We start from the raw sequence: 26,965 nt of genomic DNA on the forward strand, positions 1-26,965 counted from the left end.
TTGTCACCCCCATGCCCGTGGGGAGGGGGGGGGGGCACATCAAAATATTTTGGTGGGTATGCTCCCCCGGAATTTTGAAGTGGTGGGTCTTTGGGAGCTGATGGCGTACCGATAAAAGGGGGTCTTTTGGAGCTGGGAACAAATAAAAAAGGGACTTTTGAATTTGCGAATAGTCCAAATAAAGGGTCTTTCTTGCTGGTTGAAAATCGCCTGAAAAACTCAGAGCTGAAATGATCAAAATCAAGGGTCTTTCGGAGCTCTATTTTGGTCAAATATAGGGGGTCTTTCGGAGCTGCGAAATCCAAAAAGGGGGGTCTTTCCGGGGGAGCATACCCGTATGGTCATTTGTGTTGAGTGCTCCCCCCGGGATTGAATGTACCATTCTACATCAAAGGACAGAGGAAACAATAATAGCTAATAGTCTAGGCCTAATGATACAGATCACATACTACTAGCAGCAAAGATGCGAGTGAAGCCAACATGCACCAAACCAAAGAGAAGATCAGGCAAACTGAATGTTAAGAGGCTGAATGACCCCACCAACAAGGCCAAGTTCAAGCATGAATCCGAACAACAATTCAGAAATGAAGCGATGAACCAAAATACATCAAGTGAAACTAAACCTGAATCCTTGTCGGTAACATACAAAATCATATTGACACAGACAGATGAGCAAACAATTGGAAGAACCAAAGGAGTTCCCAAAAAGCCATGGATTAGCCAAGAAGTACTTGATCTAGCTAGCTGAGGAAAAAAGTAGGTTGCGCAAACAAAGTAACACGCAAACTCAGAAACAGCGATATAAAGAACTGCGTGCTGAGATCCAGAGGAGGATCAGAAGAGATAAGACAACATGGCTTGATGAACAATGTAAGCAGATTAGACACTTTGATGCAACCGGAAAATCCATGGCAATGTTTGAACAGATCAGATCAGTAAAAGCCAAGTCCACTCCAACACAGCAAGCATGCATCAAGGATATAGAAGGAAAAGTCTTCAGCGAGTCGGAAGATATCATGAACAGATGGAAAGAACATGGTGGAAAACTGTTTGAAAAACCAGATAAAGAAGTACCACTTTCCATGCCAAAAACACCGGTTGAAGAGGTAGAGCCACCACCCCTCATATCTGAAATTGAGCATGCAGTCAGCCAACTCAAGACTGGGAAATCACCAGGTCTTGACGGAGTACCTGTCGAGCTAATAAAATCCACAGCACGGTATGGACTAGAAGCTTAACACCAACTATGCACAAGCTGTGAATGGCCAGAAGACTGGAAAAAACAGGAGTTTGTGATCTTTTTCAAGTCTGGGACCCCAAGCAATGTTCCAACTACAGGACCATCGCACTCATCAGCCATACCAGCAAAGTTCTCTTGATGATCATTTATACATTGCCTGAAAGCAAAACTGGAGCAAGAACTAGAAGAACAAGCTGCTTACAGGAAAGGACGAGGAACCAGAGACATGTTGGTATGCCTTCAGATACTGATGGAGAATATACTTGGAATAGGTGAAGAAGTCTTTGTCATGTTCATTATTTATTCAAAGGCGTTTGATTCAGTTAGCCACGTTAAACTGTTTGCTGCAATGGAAGAAATTGGTTTCCCAGTACATCTTGTGTCTCTGCTACAATCCTTGTATGTAAACCAGAGAGGTAAGATCAGGTGAAATGGTGAAAATACAGATGAGTTCAGCATGACCAAAGGTGTGAGACAGGATTGCATTGCGTCACCATATCTTTTCGTGACATACACAGAGAAAGCAATGAGGGATGCTGATGTAGATACTTATGGCATCAAAGTAGGGGGCATACCAATCTCAAACCTTTGTTATGCAGACGACACCGCACTCCTTGAATCATCAGTAGAGGACATAGAAAAATTGGCAACAGCAATGTATGTAACTGGCAAAGACATGAATCTCAAACTCAACGTGAAGAAAACAAAACTTCTTGTCGCAGAGCCCGGTCGCAGACATGGCAGAGGCAGAAGAAAAAGAGTATACAACATCAGAACATATGGAGAAGAAGTAGAACAGGTCGACCACTTCAAGTATCTGGGCTCGATGAAAACATTAAACATCAAAATGCAAATTGCACGGCTGACACCAAAGCCAGGATTGGAATGGCCAAAGGAAGAATGATTGAACTTCAGGATTTATGGAATGATCGAAACCTTCCAACAGAACTGAAAATGAAACTGATCAAGATACTGGTATGGAGTGTACTCTATTATGGCCGGCCTGGAGGGCTGGACTATGATCAAAGCAGATGAGATCCGGGTGCTTGCTGCTGAAATGTGGTTCTGGAGAAGAATGCTAAACATCAGTTGGAAGGAGAGAAGAACAAACAGAAGCATCCTTGAGGAACTTGGCGTGAAGAGACAGCTGCTTGGAGAGTTGGTCACATCCTCAGGGGAAGTGGCAGTGCACTAACACTGCAGATAATAGAAGGAAAAGTTGAAGAGAGAAGGAGGAGAGGACGACAGAAGTGAACCTAGTGCAAGCCAAGCGTCTAGCTCAGAACAGAACGGCTTGGAAGAAGGAGATAAGGAGATGCAGCCAGATGGTAGACAATCGTCAGTATGACGGCGGCCGAAGAAGAAGAAGAAGAAGACTATTTTAGCCAAAAATGGTGTGTTTTGCTATTTGATGGGCCAGTTCGCGCGACCTCGAAGCGTAAATTGTGCAATTTTACCCGATTTGGGCCCAAAACAAGTGCGCAGGGCAATATTATTGCTTTATTTTTTTAGGATTTCTAGGGGAATGATGCCCCCATAAAAAAAATAAGTAGGGCCTACCTCCGTTCCCGCTTCCGCCGCCTATGATTGGAATGCCATGATATGCCCATTGTAAAGAATATGATACTGGCGGGTTAGCATCATTAATTGATCTCGTAGGCCTACACTGGTATGTATTGTGTGTTTGTACCGTTTACACTGACTGCTCATATCCGCGATTAAGTACCAGACTTAAGTGCTGATCCTGTTTATCAGGGACAGGGCAGTCTGTGTGGCTCAGTGGTTAGAGCGCTCGCCCCGCAGGCGAGAGGTCTGGGGTTCAAGCCCCCGCACAGGCAAGTAAAGGCAAATGTCCGGAGTTTTTACTATGGTATCATATCAATTTGTAAGGGCAAGGTGGCGCAGCGGTACACGCTCTGCCTTGTAATCGATGGATTGGGAGTTCGAGCCCCGGCGGTGCCGTCGTGTTGTGCACTTGGGCAAGGTGCTTAATACCGTACTTGTCTCTCTCTTTCAGGGATGAAATGGGAAGCTGTTATGAATATATTCTAACGACAGCGGAATAAATGTGACACGATCTGGTCCATGGGGCCAAAGGAGGCATTTTTGAAAATTGAGTTACACTAACTATTAGGCCGCTCCAAATATCTGGAAAACACATTAAGTTGGGAGCTGTGTAAAGTTTGGATGGTATAGAGGTGAACATTGACTTGATTATATTTTAAGCCTACTTATTTGGGTTGCCCTTGTAAGTTTGCCTGGTAAACTGGATGGGTCTTAAGCTATCATATACTGAAATCACCAAAGGTAACAAACCTTGTAACCAGGAGAATAATGTTGAAACATTTTACAGGGGTCAGGTCAAAGGTCATTGGGGGTCAAATCCTAGAATTGTATTTTCTGGACATTGGTGAGTAGTACGGGGCTCGTGAGAACAAACCTCATGACCAGGGGAACATTTTGGAACATTTTGCAGGGGTCAGATACCTCCACAGGACCAACACTCCCCAGCTAGGTTTGTGGTCTATGACCGTCCCCGGTCTATGACCACCATTTGCCACTATAGTTTTGATTGTAATCCAATTCGATTCTTCATCTGGGAAATGCATTTTGATTCCAATTCAATTCAATTCATGAAATATTTATGTAATTTTGATGCCTATTCGATACTTCTGTATCGGAATGAAAATTGCCAAAAAACCATTTTGATTCGAACCAATTTTGATGCATCGAAATAACACCGACGTTATTCCAAGTATTTGTTGTTAATCCCTACGCTACTCCATCGTCTGCTAATGACATGACAGAAGTTCCTAAGAATGTGGCCGTGATTTTACCACAACACATGACCCCTGGAGTCAAGGATAGCTTATAGCTACTAAATGTACACTCTTCCAAGTAGGCCTACTGACGATGTAAAAAACAACTCGGAATTGAAAATGTTACGTGGAAATTTATTTGACTGGTACAAATGAGGCCAATTTAACAAAATTGAAAAGTTTTGAACTTTTTTTAGTCTTTTCATTCAAAGTTTTACAGTACAAAAAGAAACATTATAAACCTGGCAACAAGCACACACCAAAGTACAAACCTTTGGAAGCGCGAACCTGCACGTTTTTGCACAGAACGATGTGCGAAGGAGGCAAAAAGCCAAAATTGCAAACTCACCGCCCAGAGCCAGTAAACCTTAAAATTATGAATTTCACTTTAAAAATTATGAACTTATCCTAAATTACGAATTCACCTCAAAATGATGAATTTATCTCAAAATCATGAATTTTACATTGACATGAGTTATAAAATAACTTAAAATGACCTTAAAAGTATGGATTTTTATCTTAGAATTATGAATTTTAGGTTAAAATTATGAATTTTACCTTGTAATTATGAATTGTACCTGATGTTATGAATTGTTTGACTACTCCGTAGTCCACTTGTCCATTGTGCATACTCTGGTTATTGCATTTAAGCTTAAAACTCTGATTTAATTAATTTGTGCACAATTGATAGATTTTCACAACTGATCTTTTCAGTCACCGTACCCCCTCTGTTTGTTAGCTTCCCAAGATTTTTAACCCGGACTTTCGCGATTAATAAACTGGTTGATTCTAAAATCAGAATTGTTCAGTATTGAAGTGTCAATAGAATTATGACATTATGATATGTTGCATTCAATAATATAAGCCTACGTCCCTACGTATACTTTACTTTTACTGTCACTCATATAATTATATAAACTTTTCCATAACAATTTTATACTAGTATTTTGATGTAATAAATATCAGTATAATTTCGAGTTCAACTGAATCCTTTCATCATGATTAATGACATGTTTTATTTATCAAAAATCGACTATGACATAGTCTAATGAATTGTATACCTTCATGCCTTGATGTTATGAATTGTGTTTTGCCTGAAAATTATGAATTTTACCTTACATGAGACGGGCCATTGAATTTGATATGAGTTATGAATTGGCCTTAAAATATTATGAATTTTAGGCTTAAAATGTGAATTTTAGGTAAAAATTATGTTTACCTTGAAATTATGAATATTATGATCTGAAATTATGGATTTTACCTGAAAATTATGAATTTTAACTAAAAATTATGAATTTTACCTGAAAATTATAAATTTTACCTGAAAATTATAACATTTATAATTTTCAGTTAAAATTCATAATTTTCATTACCTTAAACTATGGTAGCCACAATACCCTTCCCCCTCCCGTCACCAAAATAATGGTGGGGGAGTAGGGTGGTTTACTGGTAAGTTTTCAGCCACTTTCAATATTCTGCTCCTTTATTTCTATCATACGGCGCCGAGTTTAACTTTAACCGAGTTATGTTGACCTTAAAATTATGAATTTTAGACCTAAAATTATGAATGTTAGACTTAAAAGCATGAATTTTTATAGACTTAAATCATGAATTTTAGACTTAACATTATGAATTTTAGACTTCAAATAATTATGAATTTTAGACCTCAAAATATCAAATTATGAATTGTACCTTAAAACTATATGAATTCTACCTTAAAATGAATAAATTTTATTTATCAATTTATGAATTTTAGACTTTTTAAAGTAAATTAGGTATGAATTTTACCTTAAAACTATGAATTTTACCTTATAAAACAATCAATTGTACCTGAATTGTGTGAATGTTACCTTCAAATTATGAATTTTACCTTAAAATTATTTTGCCTTAAATTATGGTGACCCTTGTACTCGCCTCTCATCCCCCAACAAAAATAATGGCGGGGGAAGTAGGCCGGTTTAGCAGGTACTTTAAAGAATGCTTGGAAGAAAAACGTTTTCGACATCATTCGCAAAAGGTTAGAAAAGGTTGTCAGAAAACGTTTAAATGTCGGGTTATATAAAGGCTATAATGGATGTAAAACGTTTTCATAACATTCAAAAACATTTGTTGATAACCTACTGCAAATATTCTAACATAATGTTATTTAAGTGTTAACAAAATATTTGGCAAAAAATGTTTGCAAAAAATTTTACAATAACATTTTAAAAATAATATGTTGCAGTGTGTTTTCATACAAAACGTTTTAAAACGTTTCCATGACATTTATATAACCCGACATTTAATGTTATTAAAACGTTTTTATCTTAACCAAACTGAATCCCAAAATATAACATGTTTAAAACGTTTTAAAATCCTTTTTGTGTTTTTATCGGGCCCATTTTTGAGCATGAGGTGGGGGCATTGTTTCTGTTCCTTCCTCACTGCTTCTCTTTTGTTACACAATTCTATTTTCTTTTCTTTTTGTTGTTCTCATTATGTTTGTCTCTGTTTTTGCTTACATATTTTCCTGAGTCACAAATGGGGGTCACATATTTAATCCGCTGAAATCAAGTTGTTGAAGGCTTCATTACCTCCGATTCCCAGGGCATGTCCGATTCCTAAACTTGTATTCCCCCCTCATGGAAATACTTAGAATAGCCAAGAGGCGACAATACAACTTTCGTATTTATCTTGTCATACGCAACTTCATATTCCACTTTTTTAAAGAGACCCTGTTCAGAAGTGTTACATGTAGCTCAAATAAATTTTAAGGGAAGGGAAAATGAAAGAAAAAAGATAGAAAGGATCAGGTATATCAGTATAATAATCAGCACTTCATGAATCGATTAATTCCCTGCGCCGTAAACTGGCAAGTATAATTATTTGCTAGTTTTAGTGCTTTTTGAAAAGGTGTTTTCTAGTCTTACTGAAAAAATAGGGCCAGCTCCATTTTTTGTCAATTACTCAACGAATTACGAAGGCAACACGATCGTTCATATACGCTCCTGGAAGTTTTGTTATTTTCGGTATAATATATTTCCAATACTAGACCTGCTACAATAAGAAATTGCGTTACGTATTTTGACTCTCGATAAGTTTTTCTCGCAGATTTCGAGGGTCCTTGGACCTAGAGCCATAGGTTGATAGGATCATTCGTGGTTGATAAAAAAAAAAAAAAATTATATCAAAAAATGTATACCAAGATATCCAATAAACCGTAAAACGATCTCCTCATTTTCGAAAAACTTGTCAAATTTGAAAAGGGAACCTATCCAGATAGGGGCATAACGCGTTCTCTCCAAAATGAATCGGTTATTCTCATCAAAATGACAAGAAACTCATCAAATTTGATAAGATAGGCTTGTCATTTTGAAAAATGAAGGGGTCATTTTTGACAAGAACCTATCAAATTAATCATGAGTCTTGTCAAAAATGTCAAAAAAAATAAAAAAATTGATAAATTTTATTATTTGAAATAGGTAGGCCTATTCTTGTCAAATGATGAGTTGGAGATCTTGTCAATTTGAATAGTTGTTAGAATTGTTACAATAAAACGGACCCTATTCATTTTGACAAGCCTTGTCGGTTCACATAAGGGACCGTTCACAAACACTTGTAAGGGGGCCTGGTGCAAAAAATTTTTATCGCCCCCCCCCTTTTCAGACCTGAACTATTTTAGGCCCCCCCCTTTTTGACATGAAAATTATTGGTCAACCCCATAGAAAAGCATATAAACTCAATTTTTCTAGGAAAATTTGCGGTCATTTTTTTCAGGCCCCCCTTAGGAGGGTCAAAAATTTCAAGGTCCCCCTTTTTGCATCAGGCCCCCCTTACACGTGTTTGTGAACGGTCCCTAAACAAGATGAACAGTATATTTCACCAAAACGACCAAAAATAAATAAGTAGGAATTCTAAAAAATGAATTAATACGAAATTAGATGGTACATGCAAGTGCAAAATTGCAATTTGTATATAAACACTTCATAGATTTAAGAAATGTAATCTGCGTTTCTTTAGGCCTATCTTTAGATTCTTTGACTCTTTTCCTTTGAAATTTGTTAGTAATTAGGTTAGAAGCCATAATCATAATAATGAGGAAAAAGAGCTGTCTGGTTCTACGAATTTTAGTCCCGATCGAGCAAGGGGGTAAATGTCCGAGAAATCTATGCCGATTTTAATGGCTTCTGACTGAGTTCTGATGTAGAACGACTACGGACTAGTGAGCAAAAATAATTTCGACAGGCCTAATTTTATAATACGTGATAGGCCTATGATGATGTCAGTCAAATTTAGGATTAAATTAAACGCTGACATCAATATTTTGACTAAACATGGCTACAGGCCCGTACGCAGGATTTTTTGGGGGCGCTAATTTTGAAAAAGCCGACTTTTTGCAAGGGAGGGGGGGGCGTTTTGTGAAAAGTGGACTTTCTTCCCAAAATTTGGACCTTTTTTGACCAAAAAGTGTAAAAAACATGATTTTTTGCTCGCTAAGCTCGCAAATTGTAATATTTTGGGACTTTTTGTACACTGTTGCAAATGGGGGGGGTGCGGCCGCCCTGCATAGCTATGTGCATGGTACTCAACAGGGGCGGTCCCCTCCTCTAAAAACGTGACGAGTTTTCTTGTTGAGAATGTTGACCACCATTTTTCCAAAATTTACTCCGAGGGGACTAGGTACCCCTCGCCCTCGGGCTACACCCAAAATGGAAGTTTGGTCACATTTGAGCGAGCCAAAAAATATTTTCAAGCGAGGGGTCACCTGGTTCCACCTGCCTTGGTACTAAATGATGCAAATTATGAATGACTGTTGTTATGCTGAAAAGCAAATGGTATCTGTATTTCTCTTTATCATTATTCATTTATGCACATAGTCTTTCATTATTCAGAGCTTGGTCCGGCTTTAATAACAGATGCGATGAAAAGAACTAAAGCAAACAACAAATTCTGATTTTCATACTGTGTGATTTCAAGTGCTGCACAGAGTGCCGCTACTCGGCGCCTTCTATTTCTGTCACTGTTCTCGCAAAGTACTTCGTAGTTTGTTGCAAATGTAGTTTACTAGTTTGTTTCAAACTTTTTTGTTGTCCAACAGCAAACAACAAAAGTGTAGCGAAGTAAGTTCAATAGATGGAACAGCGGTAACTGCACTGGTATGTAGAGGGCTCAAAGGGCACCAACGTTATTCCAAGTGTTTGTTGTTACTCCCTACGCTACTCCATCGTCTGCTAATGACATGACAGAAGTTCCGTAGAATGTGGCCGTGATTTTACCACAACACATGACCCCTGGAGTCAAGGATAGCTTACAGTTACAGCAACAAAATGTATACTCTTCCAAGTACCATGAGTACTGACGATGTAAAAACAACTCGGAATTGAAAATGTTACGTGGAAATTTATTTGACTGGTATAAATGATATACATGTGTATACAATCAGAGTGAGTTCAACGTGTGGCGTGAGAGTTGTGTTTAGCTGAAATGTATTGAGGCGTACCGGTATATACACGCTAGCAAAGCAACCAGCAGTTACACAGCTGACATGCAGTGATGTGTATCAGAAACAGCAGTTAGGCACAGAGGTTTAACTGAGATTTACTGGCAGGGAACAGCTTTGCAGTATAATAATCCCACCTCTGACACCAAAGGAACAACAACACTGCTATGCGCTGTGTACGGGACAGTATGCCAATATGGCTGGCTACTATGATCTCTGGTCATCGCACGAAGAAGATTGGTAAACTATACAGTACTACTGCACGTTACCAACGTGAAAGTTTCTACTTCTGACACGCCCGGCAGTCATTATAATATGTAAACACGAGATACATGCAGTTTACGAATTTTCTGTTTTACAATATGGACTAGCACAGCCACAACGTGTTCATTGTGCTGTTGTCGAGCACATGTGCTATCAAATTTATATACAGTTGGACTATTCTGGAGAGAAGATTCTTCAACCATTGTCAACGTATGCGGATACTACACAAAACTTTCTTACTGTGCCTGCACGTTGCATTTTATAATTTGCTACCAGCCAAGCCATGTTGTGAGCGAACGAGAGGATGCGGAGGACTCGATTAGTTCATACTTTTGCCGGCGGCGGGTCGCCACCCATGCAGCGAAATAACAACCAGGGCTACGACCTTGAGGAGTCGTCCCAATTTCTTGACCTTGATCTTTCATGGCCCTCTGGAAAGCCAAGCGGGGCTAAGAACTCCAAGTCCAGATGACCTCTTCGTACATCATGATAGAATAGAGGGTGATTTAAATCGGAATTTGGAGGACATGAGAAGGAGAACTCAAGAGGCTGAATTTGCGGCATCGTTTCAATCACATTGTAATGACGGATCCGCTTATGCTACCTATGAGGACCTATCCCTGTTGAGAGTAGATACAACAAGCGCAGGATCTTTGGGAGAAAGTTCTAATTCGCCGGTTGCGAGCGGTCCAGGAACGCCAATAACCCCATCTTCGCCATTGTTATTGGACGAAACTTCCCGCAGACTAAACAAATCAATTGAATCCGTATTGATCGCAGTTGCAGCCGCGGAATCTGATGATAAAAATACAGAAAGTCAAGCACAGCAATTGCAACAACGGCGCGGAGATTTGTCTTTGCGACCTCTAGAGCGATCGAGGAGCCTAGAGAATCTTCGTTCGCCAAGCTATGATAATGAATCAACTTTGTGCCTTACTGACGGAGAGGTAGTGCGACACGACGGCGAAATGTATAATAATGATAATGTGGAGCAGCAGGGAAATACGAGCGCCTGCGCCGCTGATACGAATTCATTACGAGAATTGGGCCCGAGGGCGACGACAAGCAGTGAGCAGAGCAAAAACACGACAGGCAGTGCATCACGGGTACTCGTAGCTGAACCCTTGATAGAACGCTCATTTGTCGAGGCAGAGGAGACATGTCTTGTTACACCTGTGCAGCGAGATGATGCAGAACCAAATCACCAACATCCTCCTCCTCGTATGGATGATGATGGAAGTGATGAGGATGAAGGAACAGATATTGATAAAGCAACTAGACAAGTAAACCCTGGAATATACCTTTCTGATGCTGTTACTCTTGGAACTAAGTCAGTGGAGCCAAATTGTGTGAATAGTGCTAAAGAGGATATATCGCTTATAATAAGTGAAGAAGACGACGACGAAGAAGACAAAATGAGCGATAAGATGATGGCCAAAATGCCTCACGATGTTGTGATGGCACCAGCCAAAGAATCCCAAACCACCTCTGCCACCTCTGGTGGTGGTGAAGGTGGTATTGGTGATGGGGGCAGTGGCAGTCAAGCCCAAATTCCGTCCATTGCTTCGATAATAGAGGCTGTTCGCAATAACCAAATGGATGCGATAGTTAAACAATTGCGGGATGTTGAAGACCGAATGGAAACTGCCGAATGTATGGCCGATGATCTTTTGGATCAGAATACAGCTCTACGAAATGAAGTACAAGAAATGGAATTAGAAATGGAAGAAGCTAAAGATCACTATCGGCAAAGCGATGTGGATGAATATAGGGAATTAAAGGCCGATTTGGATCGAGCTATCAAGGATTATCGTGTGCTCCAGTATCGTCTACGAAAAGCTGAGCGAAAAAGCGAAGAAGCTGAGACGCAAAAACACCAATTTGAAGATAAATTTAAATCATCTGGTAGTGCTCAGGGATCTGGGGATTCCACCCCAGATGATGAGATGTCCTCTGAGTTAATCGGATTACAACAGGAACTTAAAGTGGCTAAGGAAGTATCTATTCGACTTCACCAAGAATTGGAGATGGTTGAGGATAAGAGAGCTAAAACAGATGAAGAGAACCAGATCTTGCGGCAGAAGTTGGTGGAATCAGAGGCTATCAGGAAAGAGATGAAGAGGGAGCTTGAGAAAACACGAACAGAGGTGAGTTCAGACAGACAGTCTACGGTTCAGACCAGCAAACTGGTACAACCTATAAACATACATGTACAGGCATACCTAGGTATATGGAATATTGAAATGCTAAATGTCATGGAGTCTTGCTTTACTGGCACCAGTCAATCCATGCACAGATGCATATCTCATCATAACTGATGCGCATGGTAATCCAAATGTACTTTGTTTTGCATTATTTATACAGAAAAAAATAATTGGAATAATACAATTCAATTTTATTGCAGATGCAATAAAAGAAACAAATTTGCTTCGTATCTCAAATTCCGGGTTAAGTAAAATTGTAACAAACTACTGCATTTAAATATTTTTGTATTGATCTGTGTTAGCATACCACAAAACTCCATAACACCCTTTATTTTGGTAGTACATAATTTTGTGCCCCTGGGATTCTGTAGCACACACGCTGCATGAACTATTTTGACAGAAATCGGAGAATAACTCGCACGTGCGTCCGAAAATAACCACTCTCTATAGCTCTATTGTGATTGTGGTGAATTGTGTATGTTAATCGACGTGCATTACATTATGGGGGTCAACGAGCGGTTGCCCAGCTCCGTTGAGTCATTGACAATATATCCTAATCGTGTTTATATAATTATTGAAAAGATTCTCAGATTTATGAGATGGTTCACTGGAAGTGATGAGGTATTCCCCATTGAGTAAATGAGGTTATTATACAGTACTAGAATGCGAAGATCATAATTATTTGATTAAAAATTATACTAAAAAATGTCTTTTGGAGTATGGTGCACCTTTAAAAGAAGGGAACATTTAAATTACAATTAATATGTTTCAGCAGCTATAGGTTTCAGGACTATTTGAACGACACATGCCGTATAAACATGTAGGGCCTACACATAAAATGTTCAGGAACTAAAATACCATAAGTACATGTAGGCTTCAATGTACATATATTTTAAATTGTAAACGGTATTAAATGGTTTGACCTTCTTATGTGCATTCGAGTGAAAACTATGCAAATATGCGATGCATGCTAAGCAAATATACCTACATCACATTCACACACCTACAACGATACACACTGTTCACATGAGCAGTCAATAGCCATTGAAACGACTAATGTCTAAAAACAACATGGAGGCAACGTTAGTTAATACATTAGAAGCATCAATATTATTGAATGCCTTTCCTCTTGTGTTGATAAATTCCCATGTTGACCAGTATGTGTTTACACTATGAACACAGAAAGGGAACTATGCTAAACGGACAGTACACAAGGAGAGTTCAAATAGATGGCTATTAATATGCAAATTACAAATCACAATCTATTTGTGTATTAAGTATGTGCATATATGAATATGCGGTGGATGCAATTCACTACTAGTATTATTAATATTAATATTTATGCGTATTTTTGTTGTTGAGAGAATCAACTTACCATGTACAGTGTAGATACTATCTACAGTAGATAGCAAAAATTTAACGTTCATGGAATGGTAATTCTGGCATGGTGATAGTCATAATTGCTACTATGCAATAGTACATTGACCTTGACTTTCTTGTTTATGACCTAGTCGTATGTATACATACATGTACATGTAGTATCTTTTTATTTTCATAACTTGCCGCCATTGCTAGCCCTAGGATTATGCCGTCATGCTGTCATGAATGTGCGCTCAATAGTACATATCAATTAGGCCCTATGTTTAGTTTATTACTTTCCTGGTCAAATACGTGTATGTAGGAACAGTGTAAAGGCAAACACAATTTTAATAACCCGTGAAAGTAAATCTAGCTTAAATCTTTACGTTGCTCAAAGGCAGACTCTACATTAACTCAGTGCAAATAGTTCAGTTCAGTTCAGACGTAAAACACTGCAATCTTCATATCATAATAACATGTAACATGCAATTTACGAGAGCTTTTCAGTATCATGAGGAGCTCATTTAAAATGCATAAACAATACACCCGTGGCTTCTTTTGATGCACTTCTGCTAAAAACAGTAGCATTTGCCATGTATTTATGATACAAGTTATATAGTAATGTTGTGCACATCAGATAATTTATCTACTTTTTCAACAATGGAATTGGGAAAGTTGCAGATGCGACATTGCACATTGAGATGCACATCAGGATTATTTTAGGGTACGTTTGTGGAATGAACTGTATAACTTGGCACAGCTGTGTTCATACGTCAAAAATACCAGAAAAGATATGTAGGATTATACATGGCAACATGCATAGTTGGAAAAGGTGAAGATTCAAGTTGGTTGAACGAATACTATAGTTAACTATGCGGTCACACACACAGGCATAGTAATAGTAGACATGTCTCTCACTAGGGATGCAGTCTACGTTAAACCGAATACAAATGCCAAAGCACGTCCATGTTGTTTTCGCCCTATGGTAGATACCAGGGAGAAATCAAAACTGCTGTCACATCACATATTATAATACAAACAAAAATGAGGAGTTAGGCTTTAAAAAAACCAAAAGAAAACCAAAAAACAAAAGAAAACAAAAAAAAAAAAAAAAAAAAAAAAAAAAAAATAACAACAAACAAACACAAAGGAAAACAAAAATAGAAAGAAACTAAAATATTCTATGAAAAGTAATCTATAAATTTCCTAAACACTGTCAATTTTCATATCTAACCTACTCTGCATTGATTTGATAATAATAAAAAAAAATAAATACATCGCATTTAGGTTATCATGTGACTTTTATAGAGGAACTTTTTTAGCCTTATATAAGTTATAGCATGGAGATTGTGAGGTTTAGCATTCCGTAACAAAATAATGTTGTGGTGAACTGGTGATAGATCAGTTGTGCTTCTTCTTCTTGTGAACTGACAAATGACTAGTAACACGTTTAACTTTTTTAACTTTACAAATTTAGATGAACAGGTGAGCAACACTTTTAAGCAAAAACAAAACAAAACAAAACAAATAAAATAAAAGAAATATATCAAACAAAAATAAAATATAAAAAACCCATATGTTTGTAAAAGTTTACAAACTCAGGAACAGATCAAAATATATTTTGATTGTGATTTGTGACTTAATGTAAAGGAAGTCCGAGTAATTCTTCCATATTTGTGATTGTCAAGTGACTAGTGGATGTTAGTGAACTGAACCTACTCTTCAAGAAGGAAGAGGTGCTCCTACACAAAAGGAGGAATTTCCAATTCAAAACAAAACAAAACAATACCGAGAAAAACCACAATGAAGGCACACAACAACAGATGTGCAAGAAGAGTGTCGTAATTTTTGCATGTTTGTTAATTGGTGGAACATTCTTTGGCGCAAGCTGAGACGAAAATACCTAAATTAGGTATTTTCGTCTCAGGGCGCAAGGGGTGTTAATTATTATATATTTAATTAGGACAAGACTAATTGAATGACATTCCTTACTCACCCAAATAACTAAATCCAATAACATGGCAATCCTTTAAAATATGTTTACGCCTGGTCATACATAATCGTGATCATGTGCCTATTTGATACATTATTATATTTAACATGTCTTACTTGCACACTGAAGAATGTCTTTGAAGTAAACGTGTAAAATATGAAAGCATTCACTGTGAGCCAAAATGATCTCACTACAATGGCAAAGTTCAATAACTACATACAACAATCAAAGCTCAAAATGTGACCTTAAGTTATGGGGTATGAGTTTGTGTACCCAAAACACTCAAAGGTCTTTCTATACATGTAGAAGCCTATTTGGGTTAACGAACTGTGTCGGACAGATGCGCATGTTTGAGAGCCTAGTGATTTCTAGGCCAATGTGTAGAATTTCATTCATCGTTGTTTACTGCTCATTGGAATGACACGGAGTCGCTGATATGCTATGGGCAAATTTGAGGTAGTAACGGGGAGTTCTTGTACTTGAATGAAACTTGAGATCAAGAAGCTATTCGTTAATATAGAACTCAAAATGGGCCTATGAGGGAATTACGATTACTTCAAACCTATATCAAGTAAATAATAGTAAACATACATACACGGATTGACAACAAAATAGAATGCAGTCAATTCTTTCCAAGGGTGCCTATAAATTACCGTCGAGTATTATGAAGTTATTTTTAGCCGCGGATTATCGTCAAAGATCTAATTAGAGTGTCAGTTTAGTTCCCTATTACAGCAAATTCAAGTTTATAGGATAATTCCGTAGATAATTCGACTATCGATCACGTCACGTAGAGTTGTTTCTAATTTTGGAAAAGGAAAATAGAGAATGTTAATTAACTTAAAAATCTTTTGCATTTATATTTATAAGGAATCCATAAGATTAGAGATCTCGATCTTTGTTACCTTGGGAATAGTGTATTTTACATACTACTATTATCTGGTACAATTTTAAGTGACATTAATATGAAATGGGTTTTTTTTTGACAAAAAATATAAATTCACAGGCTGTGCTATATTAACGGTGAATATATCCTACCATTGCTGCATGTGCATAATAGACTAAAATATATCGGCTACATGCGTTTGATCGTATACAATATAGCTCACAATTCTGTTGGTTTTGTATAATTCGATCGTGTCGATATATTTACATCTTAATATTCAGTACGTGTAATGGTGTAGTGTTGTGTGCCCCATGAGAGGTTTGGTTGTGTCAAGTGCTTACATCTGATACATGTTACATATGTAGCCAGTAGTCTACCTCTAAAAAAACCCCACAAATCTTGCATATGATGTTCATGTTAAAAATATTTGAATCGTAGTTTCGTAGAGAAGAGACTATTGCACATGTAGTACAGGTTGCAATCTAATTGACGTGTCCTTATCTGGGTCGAGGTCATCAGTCTTGAAAGCAACAAGAGTTTCAAGAAGATACGCGTTTTGCCATCAACTGGCCTGAGCTGCATATACCTGATGCAAAAAGATGCAGCATTATCATGATCGATGTATTGTCTGGCAGTGCATGGGGCACACGATTGGAAATGTTTTCGTTATTTATTTGCGTGAAGTAAACCAAATCAAAATCTAATTTGAAATACTGCCAAAATTGGTTAGAATCTTTCTGAAAGATGGCTCGCTTGCTGATAGGGGTGTGTCAAATTAAAGTCAGTTTGGTATTAAACGAATATCCATATGGGTAGGCAGAGCTGTGGCTGAATTCTGCTGATCTCTTTCAAGACGAATGTATTAAACGTTTTTCTGAGGTAGAGCAAAATATAATAGAGAAGGAGATAGATACTAACTTTGTTATATAATAGACAGTGCCCCCAGTACGTGGGGTTGATGTACCAAATATGAAATGATAAGAATTCAAAATATATTGGAAATAAGATGCACCAGCAGCACATAATGAATTTAAAACCGGTTGCTTGTATTAAACAATTGAAACCACTCCTCTATACTTTAGTCACTCACACAACGAATCTTTTTTCCTACTATCACAATGACTCCTCTATCCCCAGACCCCATCTAACGGTGTCAGATAAAATATTACTAAGCAAAACGCTTATGAATAATTCCATTTGTGTCACCTTTGCTTTAAATATTGTAATATGTACGCGGTGAGATTAAACTATCCCTGAAGAAACCTTGCGAATGGGTAAATTTTGGTGTACAATTACTGCTGATGATTCACCTTATGAAGTATCGTGTGTATTATCAATCATGTATCCGTGCTATGTCATAGTTGTATTGTCTAGTGCTTTGACATTACAATAAAGAGATACAAACTATTTTTTTAATACTATTTTTCCATAAAATTAAATAACATCTTAAGATCTTAAGAACCACTGATCCAATAATAGGCAAATAAAAGCATTGCTTGAATTTCACCGATTTCTGCTGTAGTTTTATTCCAAATTATTCAGAATTATGTAATTATTTTTGGGGGAAATTATGATATTTTTGGGAGTTGTTGTGTATTTTATATTGTTTGAGCATGTTGAATGGAGAGGGGTAACGTATCTTTCCTGGGGGAGATACCACAATATATCAGACAACAGAGCCGTTACTGGATACTCTACGGATGCTTGTATGACAATACAAGATCATGTATTTACATTAGCTTCAGGATGGCAGATGATGATAATGATATTGAACCACAATATTTTGCACGAAATTATTTTGAACCAATTGAGAAATGATTTAAAGTAATACTGTTCGCAGACGTTGTCTTTAATATATGGATAGAAAGTACCGAAACGAAGTTAAATAATGCATTACCAATTAGTCAATTTAGAAAATGAGATTTAAATTTTAGATTAAAATTGTGTGAAAGACATGCACGTGCAGGACCTATATATTTTATTTACTTATTAGAATTGGTAGTTATTATTTGATAAAAAAACCGGGGGAAAAACCCAAAAAAACAAAACAAAAAACATGCACCCACCCAAACACACCTGAGACTCAAAATGATTAAGAATGCCTCCAACAAATATTTCAATTTAAGATTCATGACATATCGACAGGTAAATTATATTTATTCAGGATCTGATTTTAGGAACCTACAGTGTGCAATCCATGCATGGTTTTAGGAAAAACATTTTTCCTGAAGATTTTGTGAAATGTACGTTTGAATTGCATGATAAATTTGTGAAAAGGGCGTTTGAATTGCATGATAAATTTAAATTCGTAAGTGACGCAGAAAACTACAGGTTTTTTTTTGTAATTTGGGCCCTATACCATATTGTGCAAGTTGGAACGCCAAATTGTTCTTGAAACCGGGCGGGTGCCTTCAAAGTTAATATTGCCTGAATCATGTGTAGTGACTCATTGTTCCTTTTAGCAAATTCTAAGACATCTGTACATATGTTGAATACATTATCTACCCAAATTGGCACATACATGTACACCAATATTACTAATTTGCTATACTAAAATAATAGGCCCCTACATGTTCGGACAGAGTTTTGTGGCACGTCAGTCATTCCAATTTATGAAATATTTAAAAGACTCGTACTTGTATTGACGGTGAGTAGAAACTTTTTCGTATGCATGATTCAAGGTGAAGGATTACTAATCAAATCCCTTCTACTTGGAAAGAACTTCTGCCTTTTCCCGTCAGAATCACAACTGCTGAACAAAATGTGAAATCAAGGCTTTGTATTTGGTTGCGAAGATCAACGTTGTCAAATTGATGCCAGATGTCAATTTACAGCTAAAGAAAGATGTCATGATGTAGCATAATGCTACATTTTTTATGAGTCAACAATATTGAAGCTTTGTCACATGGGTTTCATCGAGATACTTGAAAATTGGCAAGATAATTACAATGTCGATGTGTTTATGTGATTTGATTTTCTTTTTTATGAATAAAAATACATGATTATCTAACTATTTAACTACGATGCACGAGTATAAATATGATATAACTATAAGTATAAATAAATAAACATAAATGCATATGTAGAGCCTACATAAATACATGTAAATAAATAAATAAATAAAATAAACACAAATAAATTAACACAAATAAAAAATAATTAATAACAATAGGCCTAAGTAGAAATAAAGTAAAATAAATTAAATTAAATTAAATTGTATCACACCATTAATTGCATATATTTCAATATAAGTGTGTAAGTAAATACACTTTCATATTTTAATTCAACACGTACGTACATGTACATAAAAATGTACAAAATTTCAAATACCTAAAGCTGGAACCTGCTATTAATATTATAGGTCTATAAGTTAATATACACGTATAGGCTATAAATTTATTGAAAACACATGAATAAATAAGTAAATAAATTAAAATTAAAATGTTCAGCAAAGTGATTGGTACAACATCCACAAGAACATTAACCGAATTTTCATTTTGCGCATAATAATTACAAAAGAATGTAAAAATATTTTGTTTTTTTAACATTTAATATGAAAAGGATATAATACAGCTCTAGACAAAAATAAATAAATTTTCAACTCAAAAGCGCAATATTATAAGTAAATCTGGTGGATTTATTGTGAATAATCACATCCATTTATAATGGGACAAATTAAATATTCATTATGTGACAAGTGACAAAGAAATTGCCTTTTTGTTGTTGGCAAATTGATTATACTGGTAACACTCATGGAGCTATGAAATAATTATGCTAATCTCATCTCCATCATTAGCATCAACAATAGTGTCAACAACCTGCAACCAGGCGAACACAAAGCGGGTTAATTTGTTATGATACCGGCCGGCTAACGGTCTAAATGTAATGAGCAGGTATTTTAATTAACACACATCATTAGGTCGGGAGAGATATTAGCTTCCCATGACCAGTTTTAGTGGTGGTGTAAAATATCCCACCTAATCTGCTATCGTTAATTTATATATAATGGCAGGTTGCAGCTTCAGGTATTTTCAATTTTGTACATTTAATGTACATGTACGTACACGTTCAATTGAAATATGAAAACGTATTTACTTCCACACTTACATTCAAATATATGCAATTAATGGTGTGATACAATTTTCAACTTAAAATTATAATATGCAATTAATGGTGGGATACAATTTTCAACTTACTATATAATATTTCATCGAAATGTTAATGATTTTTAGTGCTTATTTATTATAAAATAATATATCTTTTTTTACGCATTGTTGTCATTGATACCAAAGGCAAATTTGTATTTTGTATTATCAAAAATTATGCAAATGAGCAATATAATGACAAAAATTATCATTATCAAAAATATATTTCCAGGATCTGTGATCAAATCAATCAACATTATTATATTTGAATGTATACAATGTAATGTATGTACCAATAATTAAAGAACACGAAGTGAAAACAAGCGCCCCAAATTGTAAGAAGCCCTGTACAAAGCCTCTATCATGTCTACATGTGATGATGATACATGCTGAAAGGGATCATGGTAATCACGACAATGGCGCGGAAACAATCACTCTTAAATTAGGGTCATCATCTGGTCAAACGGAATGCTTTCTAATTACAGGGAAACTAATCAGCCCCAGAGAGGGAACTACTGCTTACCCAACAATATTCTATGGTAAAATATCTTTCTCGACAATACTGATGTTTTTAGAGCGGGAATAAAGTGATATATACGCCCTTTGTAACTTGAAAAATGATACTTAATTATCTTACTGTACTTGTTTTAATTGCATATTGGCGAAATGGACTCTATTAAAAAGCAAAATGTTTTTTTTTTCATCCAGCCACAAGTTCGCGGTGTTATTTTTTTTTGCACAATACCTGCGCAGATGTACAGGTGAGCATATTAGCAAATGACCGTGTGTAATTACACCATGCTTCATTACCATGGATATATAGAGCCAAAAATGGTAAAAATTTACGGTAATGAAAGCTGACTTTAATACGGAAGATTATCAGGATTATGTTTCTTGAATAGTTCAATAACGCGTGCTTCATTTCCTGGCACGTTTTTAGTCTCGGTTTTACCATGGACTATTTCTAGAGTCCATGTTTTTATCCTAAGTTAGTTTCTAATATGGCATGACATCAGATTCAGAAGCGGGTACTTTTCTTCCCTCTTCTGATTGGGTTATGTCTAGTTTATAATTACTGTAGTTATTTATTACTACCTTGTGTCCTGAAATGTAAGTGGCCGTATTCGTCAGGTGTGGACTTCTGAATGAAATTCATAACCAGTCGCATTCAGTAAGTTATTTTATTATTTATTAAAAAAAAAGATTATTTATTTAGAAAAAATCTAATCACATGCTAAACATATACAATGTATATTTGTATTTGTGACCATCCAGCTCAAACCGCTCGTAAAGTCGGCAAATTGTATTTCGAGTTACAGTCCAAAATGTGCATCAAGCTTGTATTCATAATGTGCCCAATAATTGTCCTACAAGTTTCTCATTAAGGTGGCTGTGTACTCTCAGATATGCATGTAGTAAAAGTGCAATAACTTTGTAAATATTCTCGCAAGATATATAAAAGTATATATTTTTATGAAGGCAAGACATCAATAAATCTTAATATAAATACAGATTTGGGGTAAAAACAACAATTATGAAGAAAATCACAAAAAAGTGAGTTTTTGGCAATATTTGTTAGGTACATCATAACAAAAAAAAACACTCTTTCCAAAATATTTTATTTTGTTTTTAGCTCAATTTTGAGGCTCCATTCCAAAAACGTTTTTTTTGTTTTTTGATATTGGCCTTATTTTTTGAGATATTGACCATATAAGGCATCAAATTGAACTTTTTAAAATTCACAAACGCCTATTTGCACAAAATGATGCCTAAAATCATAAATAGACCAAAATATAAAAAATGAGAAAACCGTTTCTTGAGTCGATCATGCTTTTTACGATGATCATATTTGCTTACCTATAGATGCTGTACTTACTGAGTTATCGTGTACCTAAATCGTCATTTTACCGAGAAAATGAACATTGAAAGAATGGCCGTTGAAGTTTAAAGTGGTCACATTATGCACTTTCATCGAATCTTACAGGAGAATGCGGCAGTTTTCGTTTTTCTACCTTATATAACGTGAACATCGGGTAAATCCACAGCCCCTTGAGAAGTTTGAGCGAAATCCATTTATAACTTGATATTTAAATCGGGGAAAGAACTTGAAAAACCCACATTTTATCAGCTAAAACGGAGCCATTTGACCGCTAGGTTTTGTGAAATCAGTGCTTCCGTGGTGCTTCCATAAGATGCGCCGCGCATGTAGATACGCGTTGCGTATGCGTAGCGTATTTGTGCGTTAACAAATTGCGCGATACGCAACGCGATGCGCGGTGCGCGCGTGTACCCTGCTGGTACAACAAAGATTTTCTTTCCTTTTCAATTTCAAATACGAGTGGAATAGTGAAATAAAATCCTTAAAATATTGCAGTTGGAGTTTACAAATCTGGATTTTCATTCCTTGTATTTATAAAAAACATAACAAAGTACAAACTTATCAAAAAAACTCAATTTTACGAAAGAAACCATGTCTAGAGTACACAGCCGCGTTAAGTCCAGTCCGCACATCAATCTTTAATCCTATTGTTGAAGAGGATAATAAGCTTATACTTATAGTAAATAGCTTTAGTCTTTGTTTGCTATGGCTAAATCCTGTTTAAGTGGTGGGTTAACCAACAATTAACAATGAGAGGACATTCCTGAACCTCGTTGACTTGGGGATGATTTGAAGTGACCGCCAATTATCACAATTTAATATTTAATACCAGCAATGTAGAAAAAGAGAAATATTGTAGCACCAAAATAATGTACCCTTTTACTGAAGGAGCAAAGTTGAACAAGCCATAACTCCGCTTCTGGATATCATTTGAAGTCAAATGATATATCATTGTAAAGCTTATGATATATATTTTCTAAACACGGAAGAAAACAAAATTGACCAGGGCCGACTTTACGAGCGTTTCGATGTGGATAGTCACATTTACTTTTTAATTTACTCGTGAGGCCATAATTGCTTAAAAATGCACCTTTAATACTTAAAAATGCACCTTTAATACTTAAAAATATGATAATTAATTAACAATATTGGAACTTCGAAGTTAAATTTTTAGAAACTGAAACGTGAAACTTAATCCATTAAATTATCTCGGGAAAAGATCAGAAATGAAAGCGGAGAAATTGTATTCACTGAACTTTACGTACCATACCTTATACGTACCATACATAAGCTATATTACATCTGCTTTTAATAAAATGCATAAAGCTCACCGCCAAAAATGATCAATATCATCGATATAATGACCTTTAATTATAATGGTATCTTGCACTTAGACTCAATGTGAAATAAGTTGAACTAGTCAAACACTTGGGTATGGTGGGTGAAAATGATGGTGGGGGTGGGGGGATTTAAACATTTGTACAGGGAGGGGTAGGACTAGGAGGGAAATAATTTTGGCAAGTCGAAATGGGAGGGGTGGAGGATTTTTAGCAAGAGGAAAGGGGAAACATAGGGGGGCAGGGGTCACTTTTGAAATTGATCCCCGGTACACATGATAATTATTGCACATCAGTCCAAACCGTAATACAGAGCAGCATGATTCAATAAATTATATCATGCAGCCTTTTTTGCTGTTTGCTAATCGCAAAAGCTTATATCCAACCCGTTTCGTTTTACATTTATCTTTTCTAACCATGATGACCTGGGAAATATGATTCATGTATAAAAACATAAAACGCCGATGGTGCCCTATGCCACTTTGTCAGCAAAAATCTGCTTTACAATGTTAGAATACTAGCAGCTAAAATGTAGTTTGCAGCTCCTGAAACTCGAGTGTTTATACACAGAAGTGTAACCAAATCTCGCGAGAATTGACGCATCAGCACCATCCTCACCATAACCCAGATTTCATGCATGTCGCAGCCATATTGGATTATTCTTAGCACTATTTAATTAAACTATATACCATTCATTGCATTCAAGTATACACCACAGATCTCTCTACAATCTAGAGTACACACAAATGTAGCTAGCTTGAAAATTAATGATAAATTGGGGTAAGATATCTGTAAATCTCATCAAATAATTTGATTATGTTTTGATTACTCTTTTGAAATAGATTAATTTCTGTAAGTGAAAAGTATATAACCCAAGGTGGAACTAATTTTAAATAGGATTTGCCCTTTTTATCAGTAAACTCGATCGTATTAAAATTATTTAATAAGGCTATGACTTGTAATTGTTGTATATTGATTATTATCCGTTTATTACCGTGAACAATAAAATAAGTATGAAGATCGTACTGTTTGATAAAGATATTATGATTCACGTTTATATAGAAATCTTCACATTTTTGTGATGAAACAATATTGCCTAAAGAAACATTTTTGAATTCATGTATCACAGCTCATGATGGTTGCTTTGAAATTATAATAGTAAAAAAATGATAACCGAAATATTGTAAGCCTAAAGGCAAACTTTCATGATGTTAGTACGTACGTATACAAACGTGCGCAAATACCCTTACTACCATAAAAATCATATCGAACCTTATATAATTTATGTTACTTCAAGCCTGTAAGTAGGCCATTATACTTACAAATATGCGTGTAATCAATTAATGACTGCATTGATTAGTTTTTATCAAACTAATTCAAACAACTAGATAGATCATAAAAAATACCCGAAATAGATCATCTTTTATAACAAGAATTAACTTCAATAATCATTTTATCCCATATAGGCCTAAAGCATCAAATCTTTCAGGAGATTGTTCAGTCATATGTTAGATCTAGTACAATCATCAGTCAACTCAACTTACCAGCGAGGAAGGTCATTGATGAAATTCAATTTTTGATACAAGTGGGGAAATTGACGGGCCGCCGTGGATTGTCGTATTGTCTTTAGCATTTACATCAAAATGATTAATGAATGATGCGGCGGCAAGACAACATTTTCAGTAAGAATGTATAATTATTTGCATTCAAGTTCCGTATAAATGTATGAGCTATCTCGATTTTATACCTTTCAATTAGCATTTTACTGTCAAATCGGTTGGTTAGCACTAGTAACTAAATATTTTGTAATAATTAAAGATTTAATAAGGCCAAGTAAAAAAAAAACATGTTTCACGTCCGGGTTTTTGAAAAAAAGGAGGAAGAGGGGGCTTTTTATTTTTTATCGCAAAATCGGTGTAAATACCCATAATTAGAGCTGTTTTAGCATATACAATATAATGCCTGGAAAAAGAGGAGGCCTCTTTTTATTTGTTGTTCTGAGAGATAGGCCCCTCTAACTATCACAAAACCTTATAAAAGTGTTTCTTGTATATTAGCAAGGCTATAAAAAGCATGTCTACTTCCTAGACATATTTTTTTGAAAAGTTATAAAGTCTGAATTTCAAAAAATAAAAATAAAATTGGAGAAACCTCAAAAAAGGAAGTGGGAGGGGACGTGAAACATGTTTATTTTTTATTTGGCCTAATAGATCTGGATCACAGGGATCACAGTTTTCTAGTGTATCGTATTCAAACTGGGTACGTTTGCTCTGTAATGTTGTAGATCGCGTATATCCAAAAGCATAGATCGTCAAAAGTGATGCCCTTGTGCACTATAACATTCCAATATATTGAAATGCCGCGGGTGGTAATGTATAATATATTTCATTTATATCATGAAATCGTACGGATTATAAAAACATCCACATGATTTGCTATGAATAAAATATGCATAAAATTAGGTTGCGTTTTAACTGTGGTGACCTAATAAGAGCTCAAGCATTACATTGGGTACTTATAATCCAGTATAACTATTAATAATTAATGATCAAATGCATGGTTGGTCTTACAAGTTACGCCCAAAACCTTTAAGCAATATTTTCATTAATTTTTTAAAATTTGATTCCCGGTCATATTGAATATATTGAATGTGTTTTTATTATTGCAAAATATCTATTTTGATGCATATAGTTTAAGTCAACATATGGAACACTTTATTACTGGCTATTGCTCTGGGCCTCTACGTTAACGTACATGTATATCATGATATAGTGATAAAACAGCACTGTTACACTTTGTATAATTTGACGTTCATAGTTATGTATGATAATTATTTTAATTTAAAATGAAAACAAAATATAATATAAAGCTAAAACCTATCAAACAAACCTTTTATACATAAACAGGCATAAGTGTATAATTTATAACGGCTTCAGATTTAGCAAAATAAAAGTTAAACCAAAGATATTTGAAACTACGAATCATAAATTATGAAATTTAAAAAATGCATGTTCACGTACATACATGATGACTGCATTAATAAATGCGATCAAGATGGACCACAAATACCTGTACCAAAATAGATCATCTTTTAACAAGAATTAACTTCAATAATCATTTTATCCATAAAGCATCAACTCTTTCAGGAGATTGCTCTGTCATATGTCTAGAGATCTAGTGCAAGCATCAGTCAACTCAACTAGCTAGCGAGGAAGGTCATTGATGAAATTCAATTTTTGATACAGGCGGGGAAAATTGACAGGCCGCCATGGAATGTCGCATTGTCTTTAGCATTTACATGCTACACGTCAAAATGATGCTGAAGCGCGGCACGAGAACCGTTGAAAAAATAGGGTATAT

General features: G+C 35.9%; 2 protein-coding genes and 1 non-coding gene across 3 annotated transcripts in view; all 3 read left to right on the forward strand.

The window, feature by feature from the left end:
* The first annotated feature begins 1,697 nt into the window (after positions 1-1,697).
* LOC140150275 (uncharacterized) lies at positions 1,698-2,144 on the forward strand. Its single transcript, XM_072172280.1, has one exon. It carries the CDS (start codon positions 1,698-1,700, stop codon positions 2,142-2,144), a length of 447 nt encoding a protein of 148 aa, XP_072028381.1.
* An 861-nt stretch (positions 2,145-3,005) lies between these two features.
* On the forward strand, positions 3,006-3,078 carry Trnaa-cgc (transfer RNA alanine (anticodon CGC)). Its single transcript has one exon. It is a non-coding gene; the product is annotated as a tRNA-Ala (tRNA).
* Positions 3,079-9,292: 6,214 nt separating this feature from the next.
* LOC140150276 (uncharacterized) overlaps positions 9,293-26,965 on the forward strand; it is a 154,797-nt gene continuing 137,124 nt past the window's right edge. Inside the window, 1 exon segment of the mRNA XM_072172281.1 lies at positions 9,293-11,949. Coding sequence (XP_072028382.1) covers positions 10,330-11,949 — 1,620 coding nt within the window. The 5' untranslated portion in view covers positions 9,293-10,329.

This window comes from Amphiura filiformis, chromosome 4, assembly GCF_039555335.1.
Source record: "Amphiura filiformis chromosome 4, Afil_fr2py, whole genome shotgun sequence".
Taxonomy (NCBI): domain Eukaryota; kingdom Metazoa; phylum Echinodermata; class Ophiuroidea; order Amphilepidida; family Amphiuridae; genus Amphiura; species Amphiura filiformis.

Excerpts from the sequence above, each read along its gene's own strand:
- LOC140150275 (XM_072172280.1), top strand. The coding sequence starts at position 1,698 with ATGACCAAAGGTGTGAGACAGGATTGCATTGCGTCACCATATCTTTTC.